Here is a 27,062-nt window from a genome sequence, read left to right on the forward strand (position 1 = left end):
ATATATATATATACAGAGAGAGAGAGAGAGAGAGACAGGGAGAGAGAGATAATAACAAATGTTGGCAAGGATGTGGGGAGATTGGAACTCTTACCCATTGCTAGTAGTAGGACTGTAAAATGATACAACCACTATGGAAAATGGTATATGGCATGTTCTCAAAAACTAGAAATAGAATACACTATGATTCAGCAATTTCACTCCTAGGTGTACACCCTAAAACCAAAACCAAATGCACTGTTGTCAAGTTGGACCTAAGTCATAGTGACCCCTCCTTGGGTTTTCAAGGCAATATCACTACAGAAATAGATTGCCCAACCTTCTCCCTGAGGAATGGCTAGAGGGTTTGAACTGCCAGCCTTCTGGTTAGTAGTCAAATGCCTTAGGCACTATACCATCAGAGCTCCCTATTGTTGTTAGGGGCCATCGAGTCATTTCCGATTCATAGTGATCCCATGCACAGCAGAATGAAACACCACCCGATCCCACGGCAGCTCCATGATCCTTGCTATACTCGAGCCCATCATCGCAGCCACTGTGCCAATCCATCTCATTAAAGGCCTTCCCCTCTTTCTTCAACCCTCCACCTTACCAAGCATGACATCCCTTTCCAGGGAATGGTCCCTCTGACAACATGACCAAAGTAGGTGAGACGAAGTCTGGCTATGCTTGCTTCCAAGGAGCATTCCGGCTGCACTTCCTTCAGGACAGATAAGTTAGTTCTTTTAGCAGTCCACGGTGCTTTCGGCATTCTTCACCAACACCACACCTCAAAAGCATCAACTCTTCTTCGGTCTTCCTTATTCATTGTCCAGCTCTCACATGAATATGATGTGATTGAAAATACCAGAGCTTTTGTCAGGTGCACCTTAGTCCTCAAGGAGACATCTTTTCTCTTCAGCACTTGAAAGAGTTTCTTTGCAGCTGGCTTGCCCAGGTGCTATACATTGTCTAATATCCTGACTGCTGCTTCCATTGGCATCGATTGTAGAACCAAGCAATGTGAACTCTTTGACAAACCTAATCTTTTCTCCATTTATCATGATGTTGCTTATAGGTCCAGTTGTGAGGATTTTTGTTTCCTTATATTGAGATGTAATCCATACTGCAGACTGTATTCTTCAATCTTCATCAGTAAGTGCCTCAAGTTATCCTCACTTTCAGCAAGCAAAGTTGTGTCATCAACATATCGCAGGTTGTTAATGATTCTTCCTCCAATCCTGATGCCATGTTTTTCTTCATATAGTCCAGCTTCTCAGATTATTTGCTCAGCATATAGATTGAATAAATATGGGGAAAGGAAACAACTATGACTCACTCCCTTCTTGATTTTAAACCATGCAGTGCCCTTCGTTCCATTCCAACGACAGCCTCCTGGTCACAGTACAGGTTCCTCATGAGTACAATCAAGTGTTTGAGAATTCCCATTCTTCTCAATGTTATCCACAATTTGTATGACCCACACAATCAAATGTCTTTGCATAGTCAATAAAACACAAGTAAACATCTTTCTGGTATTCTTTGCCTTGAGCCAAGATCCATCTGACAACAGCTATGATATCCTTTGTTCCACGTCCTCTTCTGAATCAGCTTGCACCTCTGGAAGTTCTCTGTCAATATACTGCTGCAAACGTTTCTGAATTATCTTCAGTAAGATCTTCCTTGCATGCGATATTAATGATATTGTTCAATAATTTCCACATTCTGTGGGATCACCTTTCTTTGGAATGGGTACGTGATAGTTGGAGCTGTGTGTCAACTTGGCTGGACCCCAGTTCTGTGTGGTTGTTCCCATAATAGGAACCACTTGCCCTTGCCACTCAAGAGCAAGTTTCAGATGACTGTGTTCTGAGTGGCCAATCTGCCCAAGGGGAGTTTCCCTAGGGGTGTGGCCTGCTTCCAGGATATCCAGGGACATCCTGGGAAGAGAGACATTCTTCTGTGGATTGGGATCCTGGTGTGCTACCTACAACCTTCCATGAGTGAGCAGCCCACCGCTTGGCCTAGAGATCTTGGATTCATCTTTCATTGGAGTCAAAAACCAGTGTACTGCCTGCCAGCCTTGAATTTCTTGGCCCCCTGTGGTTGCGGAAGCTAAGGCTGCCTCCAGCCCCACGTTTTCTCCAGGGACTTTGGACTTGCCGGCTTCTATACGTTTGTGAGCCATTTTCCTAAGATAAATTTCTCTCTCTCTCTTTCTACCTCTCTCTCTCTCTCTCTCTCTCTCTATATATATATATATATAAGCTTTGCTGGTTTTTGTTTCTCTAGAGAACCCAGTTTAACAAAGGTACAAATATGGATCTCTTCCAGTCAGTTGGCCATGTAGCTGTCCTCCAAATCTCTTGCCATAACCGGTGAGTGCCCCCAGTGGGGCATCCATTTGTTGAAATATTTCAATGGGTATCTCATCAATTCCTGGAGCTGTTCTTTGCCAATTCCTGGAGCCTTGTTCTTCACCAATTCTTTCATTGCAGCTTCGACTTCCTCCTTCCATACCATTGGTTCTAGATCATATGCCACCTCCTGAAATGGATGAAAATCAACCAGTTCTTTTTGGTACAGTGACTCTGTATATTCTTTCCATCTTCTTTTGATCTTCCCTGCATCATTCAATATTTTGCCCATAGAATCTTTGAATATTGCAACTCTTAAATTTTTTCCTCAATTCTTTCAGCTTGAGAAATGTCGAGCGTGTTCTTTCCTTTTGGTTTTCAAACTCCAGTTCTTTGCACATTTCATTATAGTAATTGGCTTTGTCTGCTTGAGCTTCTCTTTGAAATCTTCTGTTCAGCTCTTTTATCTTGTCATTTCTTCCATTTGCTTTAGCTACTCTCTACTCAAGGGCAAGTTTCAGAGTCTCTTCTGACATCCATTTTGGTTTTCTCTTCTTTTCTCATGTTTTTAGTGACCTCATGTTTTCTTCTTGGATGATGTTCTTGATGTCCTCCCACAATTCTTCTTATTTTCAGTCATTAGTGTTCAATGCATCAAATCAATTCTTTAGATAGTCTCTAAATCCAGGAGGGATATATTTAAGATCATATTTTGGGTCTTGTGGACTTGTTTTAATTGTCTTTAACTTCAAGTTTAACTTGCATATGAGCAATTGATGGTCTCTTCCACAATCAGCTCCTGGCCTGGTTTTGGCTGAAGATATTGAGCTTTTCTATCACCTCTTGCCACAGATGTAGTCAATGTGATTTCTCTGTGTTCCATCTGGCGAAGTCCACATGAACAGCCACCGTTTGTGTTGTTGTAAAAAGGTATTTGCAATGAATAAGTCATTGGTCTCACAAAATTCTACCATGTGATTTCCAGCATTATTTCTGTCACCAAGGCCAAATTTTCCAACTACCGGTGACTCTTCTTTGTTTCCAACTTTTGCATTCCAGTCACCAGTGATAATTAACACATCCTGATTGCATGTTCAGTCAATTTCAGACCACAGAAGTTGATAAAAATCTTCAATTTCTTCATCTTTGGCTTTGGTAGTTGGTGCATAATTTTGAATAATAGTAGCATTAATGGGTCTTCCTTGTAGGTATATGAATATTATCCTATCACTGACAGCATTGTGCTTCAGGACAAATCTTGAAACATCCTTTGTGATGATGAATGCCACACCATTCCTCTTCAATTTGCCATTCCCAGCATTGTAGATCATATGGTTATCTGATTCAAAATGGCCAAAACTAGTCCATTTCAGCTCACTAATGCCTAGGATATCAATCTTTATGCATTCCATTTCATTATTGACAACTTCCAATTTTCCTAGATTCATACTTTGTACATTCCATGTTCCGATTGTTAATGGATGTTTGCAGTTGTCTCTCCTCAATTTGAGTCATGCAACATCAGCAAATGGAGGTCTTAAAAGCTTTTTCTTACCTGTATGAGTAAGGCTGGTTTTACACTGATGATGCAGCTCTTTCCCAGTCCTATTTTGAGAGCCTTTTAATCTAAGTGACTCATCCTCATCCTCTCTATTGGACAATGTTTCTGGACTGTTCATACAGTTGTGCAGTAATGTATCAGACAGTGTTTCTCTGCTATTCATAAGGTTTTCCCTGGCCTATTCTTTGAGAAGTGGATGGCCTCTTCCTTCTTCCTAGTCTGTCTCAGTCTGCAAGCTACACTGATACCTGTGCATCATGTGCACCCCACTGGTTTTGAAACACCACAGGCTCAAGACTCACAGCAAGATGTCACCACAGTAGGACAAACTGACAGACAAGTTTGTCTCCCTTACCTGTTGGAAACCTCTCCCTAGAAACGTAAAAATAATGACATGAACAGACATATGCATACCTATGTTCATTGCTGCTTTATTCATAATAGCAAATAAATGGAAACTACTGAAGTGTCCATCAGTGGATGAAAGGAAAGCAAATTGTGGTACATGCATAACATGGATACTAAGCAACAGTAAAGAACATTATGAGTCTGTGAAACATATTATAACATGGATGGATCTGGAAGGCATAATGCTAAGTGAAAAAAGTCAATCATATAAGGACAAATATTGTATGATTCCTCTTTTATAAGAAGACAAAAATAGATAAATACAGAGAGACCAATGTCTATTGGCTACCAAGGAGGGGAGAGAAGGAGGGGAAAGTACACTTTAGATTGTAGAGACTTATAATTTTATTTCATTTTGGTGATATGGTTGTCTGATTCAAAATGGCCAAAACCAGTCCATTTCAGCTCACTAATGCCTAGGATATCAATCTTTATGTGTTCCATTTCATTATTGACAACTTCCAATTTTCCTAGATTCATACTTTGTACATTCCATGTTCTGATTATTAATGGATGTTTGCAGCATGATGGTGCTGAATGAGTACAGCACAACTAAGATAAAAATGAGTGTTTAAGCACATATGGATGGGCATAGGAATATTGATATATGTGGTTCTCACAGGTGAGAACAAATAGAAGTATCTATAAAACCCAAAACAAACCCACAGCCATTGCATCAAATCCAACTCATAGTGACCCCTGTAGAACAGAATAGGACTGCCCCATGGGGTTTCCAAGGCTATAAATCTTTACAGTGGCAGACTGCCTCATCTTTCTCACATGGAGTGACTGGTAGGTTTGAACCACTGACTTTTTTTGGGTCAGCATCCATATGCTTTAACCACTGCACTATTAGAGCCCTTTAGAAGTATCTCTGGTAGCATAATGGCTAAGGTACTTGACTGCTAACTAGAAGGCTGGTGATTCAAACCCACCAGCCACTCCTCAGAAAGAAGGTTGGGCAATCTACTTCCATAGTGATACTGCCTCAGAAACCCAAGGTGGGGTCACACTGAGTCCGGTCTGACTCTATGGCAAATAACAACAATAACAACAACAACATACCAAAACCAAACAAAACTCATGCCATCGAGTCAATTCTGACTCACAGCAACCCCCTTTGGGTTTCTGAGGCAGTAAATATTTATGCAAGTAGATTGCCCTGTCTTTCTTCCATGGAGCAGCTGGTGGGTTTGAAGTGCCCACTTCTGGTTAGGAGTCAAATGCCTTAGGCACTGTGCCACCAAGTCGTTTTAACTCATAGTGACCCCTCCTTAGGATTCTGAGGTGGTGTATCTATGGATATAGATTGCCCAATCTTCCTTCTGAGAAGTGGCTGGTGTATTTGAACCACCAGCCTTCTGGTTAGCAGTCAAATGTCTTAGGCACTATGCTACCAGAGCTCCCAGAAAGTATCTATAGGTACATGTCAATACAAATATGTGGGTGCTGGCACATATATTCATTGAAGAAATAAATACAGATACTCTACGATATAACCAACACCTTCCAAGATTAGTTTTCTGGGTTTGAAAGCTTAAGACCATAGTCTCATGGGACAACTCAGTCAATTGGCATAAGACAGTTCACAAAAATCATGATGTACATCCTAGTGGAATGAGTAGTGTATGGGGTCTTAAAAGCTTGTAACTGGCCATCTAAGACACAAATACAGGTCTCTATTGACCAGGAGCAAAACTGTAAGAAGGTACCCAAAAGCTCAGAGAAGAAACAAGTCTACATGAGCCACAATCTCATCTACCCCAAGACCAGAAGAACTAGTTGGCACCCAGCTATCACTCTTCTGACTGGGGTCCCAGTAGATGGTCCCAGACAGAATGGGAGAGAAATGTGAAGAATTAAAATACTTATTTAAGGAAAAAAAAAAGCCACACAAACTGGAACAGTGGTCTCAGAGGATTCCCTGAGACTATCTCCCTGAGACACTCTTTAAACCTAGAACCAAGTCTATTCCCTGAGATCCCCTTTTCGTGAAATACACTGGCACCAAAATAAAGGACATTACCCATAAGATTGGTATCCTTCTTAAAAACAATCAATATGGGACAAAAAAATCAATAATTACTCAAAAGTAAAGATGAGCAGATAAGGGGGCAGGAAAACTAGAATTCTGGAAAATGGAAAAGACAACACAATTAAAGAGAATGACACATTGTGATAAATGTCACAAATGTCACTGGACAATTTATACAGAAATTGTCAAATGGGACCTAATTTGCTATGCAAACTTTCACCAAACAGTCAATAAAATATTATTTTTTTAAAAAAATCCATAGCACACAATACCATTGTATCAGTGGCACGTGGAGAAACAATGAAAGATGATATGAAGTGTGAGGAGAAATCAGACCTGAAAGGAAGGGGAGGCAGATTCAGAGCTGAAGCATCAATCTGGAGCAGGGGATAGTCGTTAATAGGCTACAGTACAGCATGGCCACAAAAAAACTAAGACTCACACCAAAAGTACACACGAATAATTTTTGGCTTGCAGGATGAGGGCTCAAGCCACTGTCAGTACCTTAAGACATGAGAGTCCTTGACACATGAGAACATCTCAGTGATACTTTTTAGCCCAAATACTTACTTGTTTTTGCAGGCTTTGGGTTTAAACTTCAAGGTGTTGAATGCCCCCTCTACAGCCTTGGGCAAATAAATGGGGTGCCTTTCAAGTCTCCTCGGAGTGCCAATTGTCCTCCTCTCAGTGCTCCTGCGAAGCTGGCTATCTATTGTATGCATGGCACGGGCAGCAATGGCCTCAGAGTGTCTCCGTGGTGCCCGCAGAATCCAGTTGGAGTGCAAGCTGTGCTCCTGGGAGCTGGTGGCCACTGGGAGAAAGAAAGAGGTGTCCAAGAAAGGTGGGTTTGTCATCAAGAGGAGCAGAAGACAAAGGAGAGGGTTAATTAGATTGAGAACTTACAGCAAATGCCCATTTACAGCAATATTCATAAAAGCAAGTTTTTACAAAGGCCCAGAAATCCAAAAATAGGGGACTTGGCACCATAATTATGGTATAGAAATGTAATGGAATATTATATATCCATTAAAATGAGAATATATGTTCTGATTTCTGCAGAATATATACCTAGTAGTGGGATTGCTGGGTGCTACAGTATTTTTATTTCCAACTTTTTAAAGAAGTACCTTACTGTTTTTCACAGTGGTTATACCATTTTACACTCTCACCAGCGGTATATGAGAGTTTCAATCTCTCCATAACCTCACCAGCATTTGTTGTTTTCTGGTGGTGTTTTTTTTTTTTTTAACTTTGCTAGAAGGCTGGCGGTTCAAACCCACCAGCCACTCCTCGGAAGGAAGGTTGGGCAATCCTACTTCCATAGTGATACTGCCTCGGAAACCCAAGGAGGGGTCGCTATGAGTCGGGGCCGACTCGACGGCAAACAACAACAACATTAATGCTGGGATGACAGTGAAGAAAATTAAAGACACATGGAAGAAATTAGTTTAAAGGACTACTGGACCATGTACACCTCAGCCTTCACTACTCTGAGACTAGAAGAACTAGATGGTGCCCAGGTCTGATTGGGGTCACAATAAAAGGTTTTGGTTAGAGTGGGAGAAAAATGTGAAACAAAACTCAAAATCATTTAAAAAAAAAAAAAAGTCCAGGCTTACTGGTCTGATAGAGACTGGTGGAGCCCCCAAGACTATGGCACTTAAACACCAAGCTGGAACTGAACTCACCCCCATGGCTCAACTCCAAGCCAAACAGTAGACAGGCCTATAAGTTGAACAGTAACACCAGGGAGGTATGCACTCCTTAGAACAATCAACTATATGAAGCCAAAAGGGCAACATTTGTCATAGACAAAGCTTGGAAGGAAGAAGGGATAGGCAAGAAGGTCAAATGGGAATGGTAAACACAGGGAGAAAGTGTGACGAGTTTACATTAGTCCTTTTGACTAATTGTTTCCATGTGTCTTTGATTTTCTTCACTCTCTTGCCAGCATTAATAGCAAAGTTCAAAAAAAAAAACAAAAACAGAAAACAACAAATGCTGGTGAGGTTGTGAAGAGATTGGAACTCTCATATATTGCTGGTGAGAGTGTAATATGGTATAACCACTGTGAAAAACAGTAAGGTACTTCCTTAATGAATGTCAGGATGCATTCAATGTCACAAAACAAAATGTGTTTGAATTGTTGACATAAAATTAATTTGCTCTATAAACTTTCACCCAAATCACAATACTTTTTTTTTAAATAGGAATTTTTTTTTAAAATAGGAATATAGATCTACATGTACTGAGTTGGAAAGATACCCAAGATGTATTGTAAATTGTTAAATGAAAACAGAAGATGAAAAAACAGCCAAGAGACTGTCTTTTTTTTTTTTTTTTTTTCTTTCGTTAAGTCCCTGAGTGGTGCAAACTGTTAAGGACTTGACTACTCACAGAAAGGCTGGTAGTTCGACCCCAGCCAGATGTGTCTGAGACGACAGGCCTGGCACTCTGCTCCTGAAAGGTCACAGCCTTGAAAATTATATGAAACAGTTCTAGACAGCACTGATGGGGTTACCATGAGCCTGAATCATTGATAGCAACCAACAACAACAACAATAAATATACAGGGAGACATTGGTGATTCAGTGGTAGAATGCTTGCTTCCATAAAAAAGGCTTGGGTTCAATTCCCAACCAATGCACCTCATGTGCAGCCATCACTTACCTGTTAGTGGAGACTTCGATGCTGCTCTAATGCTGAATAGGCTTCAGTGGAGCTTCCAGACTAGACAGACTAGGAAGAAAGGCCTGGCAATATACTTCTGATAATCAACCAAAGAAAACCCGATGGATCACAATGGTCCAATCCACAATTGATCAGGAAGATTGCACAAGACCAGGAAGTGTTTTGTTCTGTTATACACATGCTTGCCATGTGCAACTCCACAACAGCTAATAACAAGTATACAGGTAGGTGTGTGGGTATTGAAAACAATTTTTCAAAGGACATACACCAAAATGTTAACAATGGTGAGTGGTAGAATTACACATGTAATATTTTTTAATTAATATAATTTACAATGAGCATATATTACTATCATCACAGAAAAACCATAAGGTCATTGCTATTAAAAAATTACAGCTGCAAAGATGACATTTGCATCTTCAGTGGATTTTGCAGTCCTTTCTCCAATATCCTGGATTTCCCTGGCCTGATCCTGGGGAGAGGTCTGTGCTTTGTCAGGAATGGAAGGAGCTGCCTGGGAGGGGCGGACAAGCAAATTACCCAGCAAGAAGCAAGATAAGGTGAGATTTAGGAGTGGGGGTAACTTCCTGTGAAATTTTACAGAATCCCATGAAAACCAAAACTTCATAGATAAATATCTATGGGCAAAACAACAATAAACCACAAGAATGTAATCTTTCAAGCATTGCATAAAATACTGACGAATGATTTAATATTTGCACCAAATGCTGATACCTTAGTATTCTGGGGCCAAAAATCTCCCTGAATAAAATCATTACTTAACTACACCTTGGGGACAAGTCAAAGTTCAAAGGAACTGACAATGAGTACTAGAATTTCCAAATGGGCTCAACTCATCAGCATGGTTTGCTCTACATCAGGGGAGGGCCAGCGACACGTCTTGGTAAAGACAGAAGGGACCACATCTTCATTCTCTCTTCAGAGCTCAGGGCTGGGGCCTGGGCAGACATCCCAGGGCCTGTCTGTGTGTATCCCTAACCCCTGAATGCAGGCCTCAGAGGGGGCAATGGGGGGATGCAGAGGTGTGACAGAGTGGGTGAAAGGCCATACTAACTTAAGTAGTTTCAGAAGCTCGATTTTTTTTCCCCACTCATTTATCCATCTGCTTCCCGCCCCCTAAAACTCGGCCAAACCACTGATCTTCTTCCTATCTCTATTACCAGTTAACTGGTTACCATCCAGCTGACTTGACTCACAATAATCCAAATGTATCAAAGTAGAGCTATGCTCCATAGGGTTTTCAACGGTTGAATTTTTTGGAAGTAGATAACCAGGCCTATCTTCCAAGGCACCTTTGAGTGGACTTGAACCTCCAACCTTTTGGTTACCAGCCAAGTGTGTTAACCATTTGCACCACCAGACTGTCCTATTTCCATAGTTGTCAGAATATGGTTCCAAAATGTCACATGGTTGGAATCATAAAGTATGTAGCTTTTTCAGACTGACTTCTTTCATTGAGCAATATGCATTTAAGGTCCCTCCACATCTTTCTGTAGCTTGATAGCTCATTCTTTTTATTGTTGAATAATATTTCATTGTTTGGATGTATCACAATTTGTTTACCCATTCACTGATGAAAAGGTAGTTGGTTAGTTCTTAAAAAAGAAAAAAACAAACTCACTGATGCCGAGTCAATTTGACTCACAGTGACCTCTCCTTGGGTTTCTGAGGCTGTATCACTATGGAAATAGATTGCCCAATCTTCCTTCCAAGGAGTGACTGGTGGCTTTGAGCCTCCAGCCTTCTGATTAGCAGTCAAATGCCTTAGGCACTATGCTACCAGAGCTCCCTAGTTGCTTCTAGTTTTCTTTTAATATGGTGGTCTGTTCCCTTCATTTTAAAAGTTCCCTATTGCTTCCCCTCGTGGAGTCTTACTAACATTACATCTGGTTTCAGCTGTGGTGAAAGGACCATAGAGAAGGTGTTTGGACCCAAATTTGGCCCCAGAATGTTGGCTGGATAAGCTGAAATGGTGGCAGCTAAGACAACTAAAGCAAGAGACCCCAAAGAGAAGACTACGCTCAGGGACCAGACTCTGGTCTGCAGGTGTGGAGTTTCTCTTTACTCAGGAAGGCAAGATTGCTGATAGCCTACTCAGCCCACTGCCAGGGACCCCACCAACCTGCCCACCCAGTGGCCACTGAGTGCTTGGCCTTCCTTGGCACTTACCATCAAAGTCCACATCCTCGTTGGGCGGGTCGGCCTCAGCTGTGCGGGGCCGTTTCTCTGTGTCCAACTCTGCAATGATCGAATCAAAGAAAGCTATGGCCTCTGCCACATCTGCACTGAACTGTGAGTACTTCTTTGAGGTTGCTTTCTGCAGGCGGAGAATGAGACAGGAGAGCATTCTTGAGCCAGCCTAGGTGTACCCTCATGTATACCAGCTACATAAATTGAAAAGGATTGAGTGCTGTAAAACCCAAATTTATATGTACTTTTGCATTTGTAGAATTTAAAAGGTAAATTTGAATAAGTGTCCTGTGGAAGGAAGAAAGATACCCCACATTCACACACACATAGTTTATCAGAGTTCTAATTATCTCAAGGGAGCTCTGGTGGCATAGTGCCTAAGGCGTTTGACTGCTAACCAGAAGGCTGGCAGTTCAAACCCACCAGTCACTCCTGGGAAGGAAGGTTGGGCAATCTACTTCCATAGTGATAACACCTGGGAAACTCAAAAACGGGTCGCTATGAGTTGGATCTGATTCCATGGCAGTGTGTTGCATTAATTATCTCAAGGACAGAAAGTAAAAGGACAAGGCATGCTGTTTCCTGGTCACTGATTTGTTATTAGATGTTAGGCAAAATAATTGCTCTTTCACCTCCTCCCTCTGCTGATAAACACCCAATTAGAAAATTGTCCAGTTCCTTAGGTACACAGTGAGATGCTCACAGCATCAAAGACAGGAAAAGGTGTATTGTCAGCATCTAAAGGGGCCAAATTTGAGCTCAAGGCATGGAATAAATAAAAGAGAAACTAGGCATGTTTGTGAAGCATAGAGAATAATAAATACATAGTTTTAAAAAATCTACTGATACACTAATGTTCAAGTAGCTCTATTTACAATAGCCAAAAGGTGGAAACAACCCAAGTGTCCATCAACAAATGAATGGATCAGCAAAATGTGATATATACATACAATGGAATACTGCTCAGCCATAAAGAAAGATGAAGTTCTGATACATGCTACAGTGTAGATGAATCTTGAAAACACTATGCTGAGTGAAATAAGTCAGTCCCAAATAGCATATAGTCATAATTATGTGAAATACTTAGAACAGGCAAATGCCTAGAGACCAAAGTTTATTAGTGGTTACCAGTGACCACAGGGAGGAGGGGATGGGAGTCTGTGGAAGGGGCACTAACTTTCTGTTTGGGGTGATGGAAACTTGTAAATCGATTATAGTAATGGTAGCACAACATGGTGAACGTAATTAATGTCACTAAATTGTATACTTATAAACGGTTGTAATGGCAAATTTTTGTTATATATATTTTTTAGTTGTGCTAAGTATATATGTAATAAAATATATGCCATTTCAACATTCTTTGCATGTATAATTCAGTAACACAAATTGTATTCATCATTTTGTACACCATTATCCACTTCCAAACTTTTTATCACCCTTACTAGAAGCTGAGTATCCCTAAACAATGACTCACTCTTTCACCCTCCCACCACAATAAAATTAAAAAAAAATAATATAACCTAGCCAGGTTCCAGGATCTATCTTAGGTTCCTTCATAATCTCATTCAAACTTCACAATGACCCATGAATGGCCTGAGTAGTTGACATCATGGAAATAAAAGCACACTGTTGGACTTAGAAGGAAAACTCATGATGAAGAAGATAGAATCAATATAAAGAATTCTAATAAAGACCTCTCTGAGGAACTGAGGAAACACTAAGAGAACTTGAGAGGAGATAGGATAATATGCATTAATGTTGGTCATTTTGAACAAATGTGGAGTTCTTTTATTGTATATTGGCATTTGAAAGTGGAACTGTATTAAAAATGACTGATTAAGTTACAGACTGGCATGTAGGGGAAGAAAAGGATGGCTTGTGTGTGTGTGTGTGTGTGTGTCGAGGTTTTTGTGAAATGCATTTATCTTGTATTTCTAGGAAACATTTTTTAAATAGGTACACTTTTTTGCTCCTTTATATTTATAAAGAGCTTTCTCAAAAAAATGCTGAAAAATCACAACATACACTTCATCTTCTCTGTAAAGATTATCTACCGGTAGTTATTCTTCCTCCTTCAAAGACTCTCTAAAATGAAAAAGAAAAGGGGAACAAAGTAGATTTCCCCAAAGACAGAGAGAACAAGAGAAAGGCCATGAGTGGAAGAGAGATTTTTAAAAACATCTGGAGGTTGGAGAGCTGTTGAAGAGTGGTAACTGAGGTAACAGAAGTCACTAGTGTTACGGTTAACCATCTCCATGGCCAATGGAAAGGTTGCCAGGTCCAGGCCACCCAGATGCCTCAGAAGAAAGGCCTGGTGGTCTCCTTCTAAAACATCAGCCACTGAATCTCTATGAAGCACAGTTCTACTCTGACACACATAGGGTCATGCCATGAGTTGGAGTTGACTTGACAGCCAGACAGTAACTGGTTTTGGTTAATAACCTATGTCAGCAGCATCAAGAAGGAAAATGGGCATATACTAAGCACAAAGTACCCCCTATGTCACTTATTCCTGACAACTATTGCTCAGCTTCACTGACAACAATTCACAGACCCAAAGACAGTAAGTAATGACCAAAAACGCAGGACCAGACCAGGTCAGGTTGACTTCAAAGCCAAGGCTCTTTCTACCACCTGGAGAGGAGAGCAAGGTTATGGGCCACGCGAGAGAGAGCTAGAAAGCAGGTGTGGTGACAGGAAGACAAAGATGACAGGATCGGGAAGCTGTTTTGGTGACTAAATCATAAAGATCTACTGTTTGGGGCAGAGCAGGGCAGGGCTCTGTAATCCCCTAGGAACTACCCCTAGCTTGCAGTTTATAAAGTGCTCCTTTAAATGACACTGTTTTTGTCCACTCATTGAAAAGTAAAGATGTGCAAAAGATGTTTTAAAATTTTCAGGTAAAAATAAATTACATTCATAGTTTCCCTTCAGACTCTCCATTTCCTTGGCCAATCATAGAATGGGTATGTGTATGGACAGTAGAAATCCTCTTATTTGACTGTTAAGTAGCTGGTCTGTCAATGAGAAAACTTAGACTAAAGCAGAGAATTAGCAAAATACTATGCATATGTACAGTAAATATTTCATCTTAACTTAAAATGTACAAATGTCCATTGATTCATTAATCTTTTGAATAGGGCTTGCTCACTTGAGTTCTGCATTATCTATCTTACCTAAATCTTACCCACAATATTTCATCTACAATTTCTAGATTTTGTTTATTTAAAGTGATCTAGGCATTGAAAGGCACTTGTGAAGAAATATAACTGCAAAATCCTTCCAGATATTTTTTTTTATTTTTCCCCAAATCTTTTATGTTTCTCTCGCTCAAATCTCATTCTCTGCTCATTTATTTATGGATCTCTCTGTTATTCAATCTTTCTAAAGCATGCTTAGTGTTCATGGAAATAACTCTTTTTTCACATTGATATTTATTATGTTAAAGTAATATTTATAACATCATTATAAATCATAATGTTGTAACACTAAGTCCAAATGACATAAACTAGTTTGGGAATGAACATGACTGACTTTTAATAAACACATAACACAACTTGTGATATTTGAGAAGTATATTGACATTCTCTTTTTTAATGTCTAATTATAACACACTGCACGCAACTCATAGCGACCCCCTTGGGTTTCTGAGGCAGTATCACTATAGAAGTAGATTGACCAACCTTCCTTCCAAGGAATGGCTGGTGGCTTTGAACTGCCAGCCTTCTGGTTAGCAAAGCTCCCAACGTCTAATTATAAAAATGTTTAAATAAATTTTTAAAAATTGTCCTCTAGTCAATTTCAACTCATGGTGGCCCCATATGTGTCAGAGTAAAACTGTGCACCATAGAGTTTTCAGTAGTTAATTTTTCAGAAATAGATCACCATGCCTTTCTTTTGAGGCACCTCTGAGTGCCTTTGAATCTTTCTGTTACCAACTGAATGTATTCATCATTCACACCCCTAGGGACTATAGAAAATAGTATTATGAATCCCATAGACTCATCACCCAGCTTCAACAATGATCAGCTTACTATCATTCTTGTTTCATCTATCACCCCCCACACACTTTTTCCCCTTGTTGTTGTTATGTGCCGTCGAGTCGGCCCCGACTCATAGCAACCCCTCCTTGGGTTTCTGAGGCAGTATCACTACGGAAGTAGGATTGCCCAACCTTTCCCCTTAGTATATCTAAAATAAATCCCAAATAACATTATTCTACCCATAATTACATTAAAATGTATCTCTAACAGATAGGATTTTCTACAATATTATCACCACACTTAAAACAATTAACCATAATCTTTTAATACCAGTTCATACCAGTCCATGCTCATTTTCCTCAACTGACTCAAAAATGTTTTGTTATAGTTGGTTTGCTCAAATCTGGATCCAAACAATATTGCATTGTGTTGCTCTCTCTTTAAGTCTTTTTTTAATGTTTTAGTCGTGCTATGTAATTGAGCCATTTGTTCTACAGAATTTCCCACATGCGGTATTTGGCTGACTGCTTCTCCTCGTAGTTAGGTACCATCGATTCACCTCTCACTCATAGTGATCCTATGTATGACAAAATAAAACACTGCCCAGTCATGGGCCTCACAATACTTGCCATACTTAAGCCCATCGTTACAGCCACTGTGACAATCCATCTCATTGAGGATCTTCCCCTTTTTCCCTGATCCTATACTTTCACAAGCATGATATCCTTCTCCAGGGACTGGTCCTTTCTGACAACATGACCAAAGTAGGTGAGATGAAGTCTGGCCATTCTCACTTCCAAAGAGTATTCCGGCTGCACTTCCTCCAGAACATATTTATTTGTTCTTCTGGCAGTTCATGGTATTTTCAGTATTCTTTGCCAACATTATAACTCAAAGGCTTCAACTCTTTTTCAGTCTTCTGTACCACTATGGAAGTAGATTGCCCAACCCTCCTCGGAAGGAAAGTTGGGCAATCTAGTTCTGTAGTGATACAGCCTCGGAAACCCAAGGAGGGGTCACTATGAGATGAAATCAACTCCATGGCAGCGAGTTATTCATTGCAGCTTTCACATGCATATGAGGAGATTGAAAATATCATGGCTTGGGTAGGCACACCTTAGTCTTCAAAGTGACGTCTTTGCTTCTTAACACTTTAAAGTGGTCTTTTGCAGCAGATTTACCCAGTGCAATATGATGTCTGATTTCTTGACTGCTGCTTTCCATGGGTGTTGATTGTGAATCCAAGTAAAATCCCTGACAACTTCAATCTTTTCTCATTTATTGTGATGTTGCTTATTGGTCCACTTGTGAGGATTTTCTTTTTCTCTATATTGAGGGATAATCCATACTGAAGACTGCAGTGTTTGATCTCCACCAGTAAGTGCTTCAAGTCATCTTCACGTTCAGCAAGCAAGGTTGGTCATTTGCATATCACAAGTTGTTAATGAGCTTTCCTCCAATCCTGATGCTCATTCTTCTTCATATTGTCCAGATTCTCGGATTTTTGCTCAGCATACAGATTGAATAAGTATGGTGAGAGGAAACAACCCTGACGCATTCTCTTCTTCATTTTAAACCATGCAGTGTCCTCTTGTTCTGTTTGAACAACAGCCTCCTGGTCTATGTACAGGTTCCTCATGAGTACAATTAAGTGTTCTGGAATTCCCATTCTTCCCAAGGTTATCCATAAGTTGTTATGATCCACACAATCAAATACTTTTGGTTAGTCAATAAAACACAAGTAAACATCTTTCTGGTATTCTTTGCTTTGAGCCAAGATCCATCTCACATCAGAAATAATATCCCTTGTTCCATGTCCTCTTCTGAATCCAGCCTGCACCTCTGGAAGTTCTCTGTCAATACACTGCTGCAACCATTTTTGAATTATCTTCAGTAAGATTTTACTTGTATGTGATATTAATGATATTGTTTGATAATTTCTGCTTTTGGTCGATCACCTTTCTTTGGAATGGGTAAAAATACGGATTTCTCCCAGTCAGTTGCCCAGGTAGCTGTCTTCCAAATCTCTTGGCATAACTGAGTTAGTGCCTCCCGGGGGGCATCCATTTGTTGAAACATCTCAAAGGGTATTCCGTCAATACCTGGAGCCCTGTTCTTCATCAGTGCCTTCATTGCAGCTTCAACCTCCTCTTTCAATACCATTGGTTCTAGATCATATGCCACCTCCTGAAATGGATGAAGATCTACCAGCTTTTTGGTACAGTGACTCTGCATATTCCTTCCATCTTCCTTTGATGCTTCCTGCATCATTCAATACTTTTCCCATAGAATCTTTCGATAATGCAACTCAAGGCTTAAATTATTTCCTCAGCTATTTCAGCTTGAGAAATGCCATGCATATTTTTCCCTTTTGGTTTTCTAACTCCAGGTGTTTGCACATTTAATTTAGTAATTGACTTTGTCTGCTTGAGCTGCTCTTAGAAATCTTCTGTTCAGCTCTTTTATCTTGTCATTTCTTCCATTTGCTTTAGCTGCTCTCCACTCAAGGGCAAGTTTCAGAGTCTCTTCTGTCATCCATCAAGAGTCTTTTCTTTTCTCGTCTTTTAAATGACCTCTTGCTTTCTTCATGGATGATGTTCTTGATGTCATCCCACAATTCTTCTAGTTTTTGGTCATTGGTGTTCAGTGCATCAAGTCTATTCTTTAGATGGTCTCTAAATTCAGGAGAGTTATATTAGAGATCATATATTGGCTCTTGTGGACTTATTTTAATTGTCTTCAACTTCAAGTTGAATTTGCATATGAGCAGTTGATGATCTGTTCCACAATCAGCTCCTGGCCTGGTTTTGGCTGAAGATATTGAGTTTTCCATCACCTCTTGCCACAGATGTAGTCAATCTGATTCCTGTGTACTCCATCTGGTGAAGTCCATGTGTATAGCCACCGTTTGTGTTGTTGCAAACAGGTATTTGCAATGAATAAGTCTTTGGTCTTGCAAAATTCTATCATGTGATCTCCAGTGTTATTTCTGTCACCAAGGCCAAATTTTCCAACTACCAGTGATTCTTCTTTCTTTCCATCTTTTGCATTCCAGTCACCAGTGATAACTAACACATCTTGATTGCACGTTTGGTCAATTTCAGACAGCAGAAGTTGATCAAAATCTTCAATTTCCTCATCTTTGGCATCGGTGGTTGGTACATAAATTTGAATATGAATTATATTAACTGGTCTTCCTTGTAGGTGTATGGATATTATCCTATCACTGGTAGCAATGAACTTCAGGACAGATCTCGAAACATCCTTTGTGATTATGAATGCCACACCATTCCTCTTTAAATTGTCATCCCCAGCATAGTAGAGCATATGGTGTCAGATTCAAAACGGCCAAAACTGGTCCATTTCAGCTTACTAATGCCTAGGATATCAATCTTTATGCATTCTATCTCATTTTTGACAACTCCCAATTTTCCTAGATTCATACTCCATACATTCCATGTTCCTATTATTAATGAATGTTTGCAGCTGTTTCTCTTCAATTTGAGTCATGCCAAGTCAGCAAATGGAGGTCTTGAAAGCTTTATTCTATCTATATTAGTAAGATTGGTCCTACTCTGATGATGCAGCTCTTTCTTAGTCATATTTTGAAAGCCTTCTGACATAAGGAGCTTGTCACCCTGCCCTGTATCGGATAATGTTTTCCGGGCTATTCACAAAGTTGTGCAGTAATGTATCAGACAGTGTTTCTCTGCTATTCTGCTATTTCATAAGGTCTTCCCTGGCCAATTCTTTGAGAAGTGGATGGCCTCTTCCTTCTTCCTAGTCTGCCTCAGTCTGTAAGCTACATTGAAACATGTGCACCATGTGCAACCCTGCCAGCACTTGAAACACTGGTGGCACAACCTCAAGCCTCTCAGCAACACACAAACCACAATAGTATGACAAACTGACAGACAAGTTTGCCTCACTTAGCTGTTCAGAACCTCTCCTCCCTCCCCTTACCTGGATGCCTGGCACTGCTCTGCTCTGACATCACCTCTGGCTTCTCTTTCCTCCACTTTCCTGGCTGGTGGGGGTGGGGTCTGTGTCCCTTCCTCCCCTTACCTGGATGCCTGGCTGCTGGTCTGTTCTGTAGTTGCCTCTGGCTTCTCTTTTCCCTGCTTTCCTGGCTGCTGGGGGTGGGGTCTGGATCCTTCCTTCCCCTTACCTACATGCCTAGCTGCTGCTCTGCACTGTCATCACCTCTGGCTTCTCATTCTCCCACTTTCCTGGATGGTGGGGTGAGGCCTGGGTCCCTTCCTCCTCTTGCCTGGATGCCTGGCTGCTGGTCTGCTCTGTTCTTGCCTCTGGCTTCTCTTTCCCCTGCTTTGCTGGCTGGTGGAGGTGGGGTCTGAGTCCCTCCACACTTACCTTGATGCCTGGCTGCTGCTCTGCACTGCTGTTGCCTTTGGCTTCTCTTTCTCTTGCTTTCCTGGCTGGTGGGGATGAGGCCTGGGTCCCTCCTCCCCTTACCTGGATGCCTGGCTGCTACTCTGCTCTGTCATTGCCACATTGCCCATAGAATCTTTCAATATAACAACTCAAGGCTTAAAGTTTTTCTTCTGTTCTTTCATCTTGAGAAAGGCTGAGTGTATTCTTCCCTTTTGGTTTTCTAACTCCAGGTCTTTGCACATTTCATTATAATAATTGACTTTGTCTTCTTGAGCTGCTCTTTGAAATCTTCTGTTCAGCTCCTTTATCTTGTCATGTCTTCCATTTGCTTTAGCTACTCTTGTTCATGGGCCAGTTTGAGTCTCTTCTGACATCCAGTTTGGTCTTTTCTTCCTTTCCTGTCTTTTTAATGACCTTTTGCTTTCCTCATGGATGATGTTCTTGACATTGTTGGGTTCCCCTTCACCAGGGCTCCCCCAACCCAAGGGATAACACCACCCAAAATCACTCACGAAAGACGTCTCTTGATGCAAAAGCAGGAGGAGTTTATTCGAGGTACCAGCGCGCTGGGGCCCGACTCATATCCCACGCAGGGGCAGAGGAGTTGAGGCTAGCAACAAAGTTACACAGTATTTAAAGGCAAAACCACAAGGGGGTGGTCAGAGAGAGAGAGTACAGCTGATTGGTAAGTTTAAGTTTGAATTCTCCAATTACGTGGTATGGTTGAGTTCAGGGCTTAGTCATCCTTGCCTTGCCCCTGTTCCTGGAACTGGGGCCCGCCCTTTTGCTGGCCTTAACAGTGGCCTTTTATTGCAAAACTATATTAAATATTACATTTCTAATTTCGTATTTACATTTTTAATTCCACAACATCATCCCACAATTCCTCTGGATTTTGGTCATTGGTGTTCAATGAATAAAATCTATTTTTTAGATGGTCTCTAAATTCAGGAGGGATATATTCAAGGTCATATTTTGGCTCTCATGGAGTTATTTTAATTGTCTTCAGCTTCAACTTGAACTTGTGTATGAGCAGTTGATTGTCTGTTCCATAATCACAGGAAGGGAAAATGTGTGAGGACACCCTAAAGTTGAGATACTAAGCCTAACTAAAATGGCTGACACAAAGTTTGGCTCAGGCTCTATTTTCTCTTCGACTCCACTTCTATTTCTGAGAAAGTAACCTATGACTGTTGGTGGGGAAGCTTTGCCTTGGGAAAAGAACACTTTGCTGTTGTTGGGTGCTATTAAGTTGACAGGTCTCATAGTGACTCCATGTATGACAGAACAAAACACTGGCGGGTCCTGCACCATCCTCACAATCCTTGCTATGTTTGAGCCCATCATTGCAGCCACTGTGTCGATCTATCTTGTTGAGGGTCTTCCCTTTTTTGCTCACCAGAATTACTAAGTGTTATATTCTTCTCCAGGAACTGGTCCCTTCAGAAAACATGACCAAAGTAGGTGATATGAAGTCTGGCCATTGTCAGTTCTAAGGAACATTCTAGCTGCTCTTTTTCCAGGAAAGATTTGTTCCTTATTCATTGTCCAGCTTTCACATGCCTATGAGACAACTGAAAATAGCACAGCTTGGGTCAGGTGCACCTTAGTCTTCAGAGTGACATCTTTGCTCTTTAAAACTTTAAGGAGGTCTTTTGCAACAGATTTGCCCAATGCAATACATGTCTGATTTCTTAACTGCTGCTTCCATGGGTGTTGATTGTGGCTCCAAGTAAAATGAAATCCCTAACAACTTTAAACTTTTCCAAGAACACTTAGTATGCTTTAAATAGATTAAGTGAAGATCTCCAACAGGAGAGGTCCACCCTGTATTATCTTGCCAATCAGATATCTTTTACAATCCTTAACTGAATGTCTGCTTTTGATCTTTTAGGAAATCTCATGCCTGGAATTTAGATTGTCTTGCAAAATACATTCCATAGGTGAGAGAGGCTTTTGATCTCCAGGCCTGCTTGCTTTTACCCCAAAATACTCTGCATATTGGGGAAAACATCAGTTAAAGGACTCATTAGAACCTCACTGGAACAGGCCAAACTTTGCTCTCCTTATCAATCTGAACTGAAAGGTGTTAAAACTTACATACATTTGTCACAGATTGAAGAAAATGAAGCACTTATTTGGACTTGAACCTGAAATGCCCTATTAGGCAGGAGCAGATGACAGCCTTCCCAAGGTCATGGATTTTGAGGTCATTGGAATTTGTTTAAATCTTTATTGCTTTTAAAGTTGCTTTACATAGGCAATTTGGGATTATTTGGTAAGCATTTTGCATACATACTATCTATATATTTGCTACCTATTTTCATATTTTTCTGTTTTACTTGCTTTTAGGGTTTTGTAGACTAATAGCTTTTCCTTAGTGAGTGAAAGTTATTGAATTTATTGCTTTGAGCCTAACCCCTATTGTTTTTGTAGTAGTTTTGCTTTATCACTTAAATTTTATTAATTTGTGTAGATGATAGGTAAGCCTTTCCATGTGTTTTGACAAAAAAAACTTTCCTTTATTTTCTCATTAGTATTTCAATCTATGCTATTAAGTGAATTGATGATACTATGATTAGAATTATCAAATATTGTATGAAAGTTACTCCTAATGCAATTTCTTAGATGGCATATTATACTGCCCATGAAGTGAATCATACATATAAAGCAAACTCACTGCCATTGAGTCAATTCCAACGCATGGCGACTCATTTTGGGTTTCCTAGGCAGTAAAACTTTCTGGAAGTAGATTGCCCAGTCTTCCTTCCTTGGAGTGACTGGTGGGTTTGAATCGCCAAACTTCTGCTTATGAGACAAGCAGGTAATTGAGCTTGCCAGATCGAAGAGGCCCCTGATTCAATGCTCTTGAAATTTAAGCCTACATGCAGACCACCACATAATCCTGGCTGCTGGCATGAGAAAACTGGTTAGTTAGTTGGCAAGTCAGGTGCTTAGGTGAGATAAAGAGGCCACAAATTAAAGGACCCTAAAGTATGTAAGGCATTTGGCTGCTAACCAGAAGGTTTGGCAGTTCAAATCCGCCAGCCTCCCCTTACAAGGAAGACTGGGCAATCTGCTTCTGTAGGGATACTGCATAGGAAACCCAAGGAGGAGTTGCTGTGAGTAGGATATGACTCGACGGCAGTGAGTTTGGTTTTGGTTGATGAGTTTGACTAGTCAGAAAATGCTGATAAACCTTTGGATTATTTTTTCTTTTTCTTTCTTTCTTTTTTAATGCTTTTATTGAAATATAATTTGTGTACAGTGAAATACACAAAACTAAAGTGACATGGGTCAATGCATTTTTTTTTTCCAGTGTTCCGTCCCCTCCCCTCTCACTCCTGGCAACCAACAAAGAAACTTTCCCTCCATATATAAACCTTTCCTTGACCCTCTACAACAACAAACTAATACCACAGTTGTCCTTCTGTGATTGACTTATTTCACTCAGCATAATGTCCTCCAAGTTCATCCATGTTATGCACTGTTTTACAGACTCTACATTATTCTTTAGTGCTGCATAGCATTTCATTGTGTGTATATACCATAGTTTGGTCATCCACTGATGGACGTGTAGGTTGTTTCCATATTTTTGCTATTGTAAATAGTGCTGCAATGAACATGGTTGTGCATATATCTGTTCCTGTTCTGGCTCTCACCTCTCTAGGATATATACCTAGTAATGGGATTGCTGGGTCAAATGTTATCTCCAATTCCAGCTTTCCAAGGAATCACCATACTGCTTTCCACAGTGGTTGTATCACTTCACAGTCCCGCCCGCAGTGTATGAGATTCCCAATCTCTCCACATCCCCACCAACATTTGTTATTTTCTGTCCCACTGAACCTTGCCATTAGTGCTGGGGTGAGATGGTATCTCATTGTTGTTTTGATTTGTATCTCTCTGATGGCTGTAGTGTTATCACCCTGGAAACCCAAGGAGGGGTCACTATGAGTCGGATCTGACTCGACAGCAGTGCATTTGGTTTTTGGTTTGGATGGCTAGTGATTGTGAGCATCTCTTCATGTATTGGTTGGCAACCTGAATATTCTACTTGGTGAAGTGTCTATTCATATCTTCTGTCCATTTTTCAACTGGATTGTTAATTCCTTTGCTGTTGAGGCATTGGCGTTTTCTATAAATCTTAGATATAAGTCCTTTGCCACATATGTAATTATCAACAAGTACGAATTTCTTGCTGTCATTTTTTCATAGTGTTGATTTCTTTGTTCCATATAATTTTCTGTGCTGAGCTTGTTTTGTTTATGAATTATGTTATCACTTCCTTCTTTGCTATTGTTTTAGTATTTGCTAAATATTTGTGCTTATGCTCTTTTTTATTTTGATGTGAAGGTTTATCATTTTTCTTTGAGGTTACCCTGTGATTTATAGTTTTCTTCCCAAGTTTAGAATAGTCCATTCTATCTTATAGTTGTCTTGACTTCCTTACCATTTAGAAGTTCTGTAACTACACAATTTTTTCCTTCTTTTTGGTTTGTAGTTGTCCTCATTTGTTGATTGATGTCTCTGGTTCCCTGTTTATAATCTTGTAGGCTTATTTACTTTGGATATTTCCATAGCTGGGTTTGTTTCTGAATTATGTCATCATGTGTGTTAATGGTCAATTGTTGTTTGCTGTTTTTGCTTCTCTGTCCAAAGGACTCCCTTTAGCATCTCTTGTAAGGTTGGTCTGGTTTTAACAAATTCCCTTAATTTCTGTTTATCTGGAAATGTCCTAATTTCACCATCATATTTGAGGGACAGTTTTGCTGGGTATATAATTCTTGGTTGGAAATTTTTCTCTTTCAGGGTTTTTTGTATACTATCCCATTGTCTTGTCACCTGCATGGTTTCTGCCGAGAAATTCAAGCTTAGTCTTATTGGTTGTCCCTTGTAGGTAACTGCTTGAACAATTTCTCTTAGAAAGATCAGCACAGGGCTGGTACTCATGATGTGGAGGTTAAAGATGTCCCAAATGTCGAAACTACCATGCCACTCCATCATTTCAGACATTAACTCCTCCTCCTCCTATCCATAATCTCCCCCATCTCAGGCTTCTATATTTCGCTATAACGCTTCACAGAAGTCACAGACACCCGAGGGATCGTCTCATGTAGTAGTGATGGAGGGTGGCAGTCTGGCAAGTCCCAGATCTGTGAGTAGGTCTGGAGGATCCTCTCAATTCCTGGGGCTTGATGAACCTTGATCAGCAGATCAGATGACAGCTGCTGTCCCAAATCCAGGATGAGATGATAATGAGCCAAAACACAGAACCAGAGCAAGAGGAGGGTGAACTTTCCCAGGAGATTCATAGATATACCCTCAAGGAAGGTAAGGGTGGTGATTTGAGTTATACCCTCCAGCAAGGCAGGACTCAAGATATATCCCATGTGTGTTGCTCCAACAGAAATAACCCAAGTGGATGACTTTTACAATCAGCAGCTACTCAGTTGTTCACAGCAAATCCCACCACAAAGCTGATAACCAGTCATTATAGGGAATGACTACTATCAGCTGTCCTACAAAATTGACACCCAACCTTAACTACCACACCACCCCAAACAGGCATGGATAATGAGATTTACAATATATCACAGAGTGGAAGACAATGGTTAGGAGGGCCACATCAAGCAATTCACTGCAGGAACTTTTCATTTTTCCCATGCTGCTTTCAAGAGTCTTTCTTTGTCTTTGGTTTTGGTGAGTTTGATGATGATAAGTCTTGGTGATTTTCCTTTGGGGTCTATCCTGTTTGGGGTTTGTTAGACTTCTTGAATGAATATATTTTCATCTTTCATCATACCAGGAAAATTCTCTTTCAACAAATCCTTGACAATTTTTCCTGTGGTTTTATTTGTCTCTTCCTGTTCTAGAATTCCGATTACATGTAAGTTATTCCTTTTGATGGTATCCCACATGAACCTTAGGCTTTCTTCATTTTGTTTTGATCTTTTTTCTGATCTATCCTTTTCCAAAGAACTATTGAGGTATTTGCCTTCTATCTCACTAATTCTGTCTTCCATTGATTCAATTCTACTCATTTGCCTGTTCAATGTGTTATATATTTCTGAAAATTAGTATTAATCTTCTGGATGTTTGTGTGTAGACTTTGTATCATTTCTAATTTTTCATTTATTTTGTCATTTTGTTCTTGTGTGGTCTTTTAAAATTGTTCTAGGGTTGTCTCTGTGTTTTCCTCAACTTTGTCAATGTTTTCTTTGATCTGTCTCTCAATTTGTTGAAGATACACCTAAACATAATTCTTTTGAATTCCTTATCAGGGAATTCCAATGCTACATCTTCCTCAAGGATATGTTTTGAGTCTGTATCCTAGTCCCTCATTTCTCCTGCTTTATCTTGCTTCTTTGTGTGGACTGTAATGCTCTGTTGTCTCTGAGGCATTGTGACATTTTTGTGTTTATATTTAATTGGTGATTGTATGTTGGAGTGACATGTCCACAATTTTTGTTTTCTTTGTTTGTGTGTTATTTATGTAAGCAGAGTACTGTGCTGTGCTCCTCTATTTGCTAGTTGGCAGCACTTATACACTCACAACCTGTCTCCTTTCCCATTATCAGCCTTCCATACATCCCTGCCATCCTTGGCACATGGAGCTTATTCTTAGATCTCTGTAACCTGACTGAGAATGTTGTCACTTTAAATATCCAAAATGGCCACAGCTTGTAAATAGTCAAAATGTCTGCCCCCTTGGTCACTTTAAATAATATTCCAAATGGGCACCGCTTGTAAACAATCAAAATGGTTGCACCCTCCGGACAGTGGAAAGTCCACAGCTCAGGTTGTCTTCCTCCTTGCTGTTTCCCTTCCTAGTCGTAGGTCACTAGTACAGTCATTGCTGCAGTCCTTTGGCGACCAAGCTGAACTTTAGGTCAATTCTCAAGGTCCCAACACCACTTTCCAAATATTCAGGCTATTGGTCCCGTCAGACCATTGCTCCATATTCACTGTTTTCATTCAGGTTTTTCCACTAGTTGATCCCTAATCCACTTCTGTATCCTTCCTTTCAAAGCTCAGGGCTCCAGGATTATCTTCTGTGCCTCTGTCAATTGGTTTCTCTTTTCTTTGTTGAAGAGAGTCTGTGTAGCTTGTCTGCCTATTCCTCCATCTTAACAGAAGTTTGTGGATTGTTTTTCCAAGTCTCTCATTTGGCACTCACCAGGTGTAGAGCATGTTCAGTAAAGGTCAACATGACCAACAAAGTGACCTTCTACCAGAGCCAGGCAAGAACAAGAATCTCTCACTAGGGCTCAAAATGCGGTCCAGAGATATCACACATGTGTAACTTGAATCTCAGGTCCCCACCGTTTTTTTTTTTTTTAATTATTATTATTAGGACTTGGGTGAAGATTTACAGAGTAAATTCACTTTTCATACAGCAGTTCACATATACTTTGTCTCATGTCATTGACCAAAATTTACAA

General features: G+C 40.3%; 1 protein-coding gene across 1 annotated transcript in view; it reads right to left on the reverse strand.

Moving 5' to 3' along the window:
• The window catches only part of CUNH13orf42 (chromosome unknown C13orf42 homolog), a 100,870-nt gene that overhangs the window by 22,792 nt on the left and 51,016 nt on the right, over nucleotides 1-27,062 (reverse strand). Inside the window, exons 2-3 of the mRNA XM_042781571.1 lie at nucleotides 11,222-11,369; nucleotides 6,911-7,151 (exon numbers count right to left, since the gene is read on the reverse strand). Of these exons, the coding sequence (XP_042637505.1) occupies nucleotides 6,911-7,151; nucleotides 11,222-11,369 (389 nt within the window). The remainder of the gene's footprint in view (nucleotides 1-6,910; nucleotides 7,152-11,221; nucleotides 11,370-27,062) is intronic.

This window comes from Orycteropus afer, unplaced genomic scaffold (assembly GCF_000298275.1).
Source record: "Orycteropus afer afer isolate SDZICR_OR568_19922 unplaced genomic scaffold, OryAfe1.0 scaffold00134, whole genome shotgun sequence".
NCBI classification, from domain to species: domain Eukaryota; kingdom Metazoa; phylum Chordata; class Mammalia; order Tubulidentata; family Orycteropodidae; genus Orycteropus; species Orycteropus afer.